The 1,612-nt window shown below is 40.6% G+C and overlaps 1 protein-coding gene across 1 annotated transcript in view; it reads right to left on the reverse strand.

The window, feature by feature from the left end:
- The window catches only part of LOC103746185 (guanylate-binding protein 1-like), an 11,554-nt gene that overhangs the window by 4,750 nt on the left and 5,192 nt on the right, over nt 1-1,612 (reverse strand). Inside the window, exon 4 of the mRNA XM_029553626.1 lies at nt 269-549. Coding sequence (XP_029409486.1) covers nt 269-549 — 281 coding nt within the window. The remainder of the gene's footprint in view (nt 1-268; nt 550-1,612) is intronic.

The raw sequence follows: 1,612 nt of genomic DNA on the forward strand, positions 1-1,612 counted from the left end.
TACAAACTCATCAGGTAGACAGCCTTCCTCTCCCACTCGAGCCTCCATACTCTGCTATCCCTGCCACTGTCCACTGTGCTGTCAGCACCCCTATCCATTCCCCCCATCTGATCTTTTAATAATGGTTGCAAAACTATACACATCACTGAGTGTGACTTCTTTGGAGACTAAGGAGAAAATTTTTCAGGAACAGCCAGGGTTTTTTTTTTGTTGTTGTTTGTTTGTTTTGTTTTGTTTTGCCTTTCGTAATATAGGACACCGCACATACCCCTAATTCCCTCTGGAACTTTTGGTCTTCATCCTTGAAAGAATTTTTCATGAAGACTTCAATGGCTTCTTTCTCAACAACTCTGTGCAGATCTAGCAGCTCCCGGAGTGTTTCTGTGGGCAGCTGCATCTTCTGTCTCATCTGCTGGTCATAGTGGGCAATGGCCTTTTGCACCGCAGCTGAGTTCTCTATCCTGGCCAAAGTCAGGACTGCATTCTCCATACAGGGCAGTTCCCCATTGCTGATGGCGTTGACATACGTCAGCACTAGGCACTGTAGACCTACAAAAGGGAATTTAAATAAGTAATGTCTATCAGTTGGTAGACAGAGTACCCTGTACAGTCTTCAAGATTCTCTGAGAAAGAATAGCAATGTAATAATTTATTCATATCAAGGCCCAGAGGAGATTAAACCGTCTTTTTCATTCTCTTTCATTTGTTCCAAAGATAGGTGTTGAACTGAATGGCTCACAGTAAATTTTGGAGAAGGAGGGACATAATGTTACATCTCGTTCCTTTATTACTCCTCTTTGATTTTTCTAATCCCCTCTTCCCTTCCATACGCTCTCTTTTCCTGTCCCTCTTGATTGATGAAAATGGCCAGAGAAAGCTATGCTTTTTCCTTTTTAGTGGTGAAGGTTACTAGTCCAGGGTCTAGTCTATATAAATGGATCTACCCAGATATTCTTTCACGAATCTACAAATAGATTATCAAATCAGACAGGCTTGCTCAGAACTTTGCTGACTGCAGGCCTGAAAGCATCATATCCCAGGAAAACCTCCTCCTTGTAAAATCCAATGGGTTGTATGCACAATGCTCAGCCCGTTATATATGAAAATTTACCTTGCTCCCCAGAGTCCCCTAAATCCTCGTATAAAGTTTAGAATCAACTGTAACCTCCTGAAACCTTCTTCTGGTCCCTCAGAATACCATCCCTCTGTATTCACCATCCCTCTCCACTCTCCTGAGAGAACCCTTCATCCACTCTCTTCTTCCCAGTCATATCTCTTTCATTTCCCTGAAGTTGCACAGTTGTGTCCTGTTTTAGGCATTTTTATTTCATCCAGTGAAACTACTTTCTGTTCTTATGGACATCTCCTACCTATTTTCAAGTCCTCAGAACATTTAACTTCAAATAAGTGTTCTCTATGTCCGAATATAATTATATCCATCCTATTTAGAACTCTTGCTTTCTTGTGACAGTCTTTGTTTTTATTATGTGAGTTACTACTTATCACTCCGCATTTTATTTTTTAGTACTAAAGTACCTTTTGGTTGTGCTATGCTGCAATAAAGATAGAAACCACATCTTTACCCCTAGTTTTTTTTCTTTGATTTCTCTTT

The sequence above is a fragment of the Nannospalax galili genome, unplaced genomic scaffold (genome assembly GCF_000622305.1).
Source record: "Nannospalax galili isolate Female #2095 unplaced genomic scaffold, S.galili_v1.0 scaffold2844, whole genome shotgun sequence".
Taxonomy (NCBI): Eukaryota; Metazoa; Chordata; class Mammalia; order Rodentia; family Spalacidae; genus Nannospalax; species Nannospalax galili.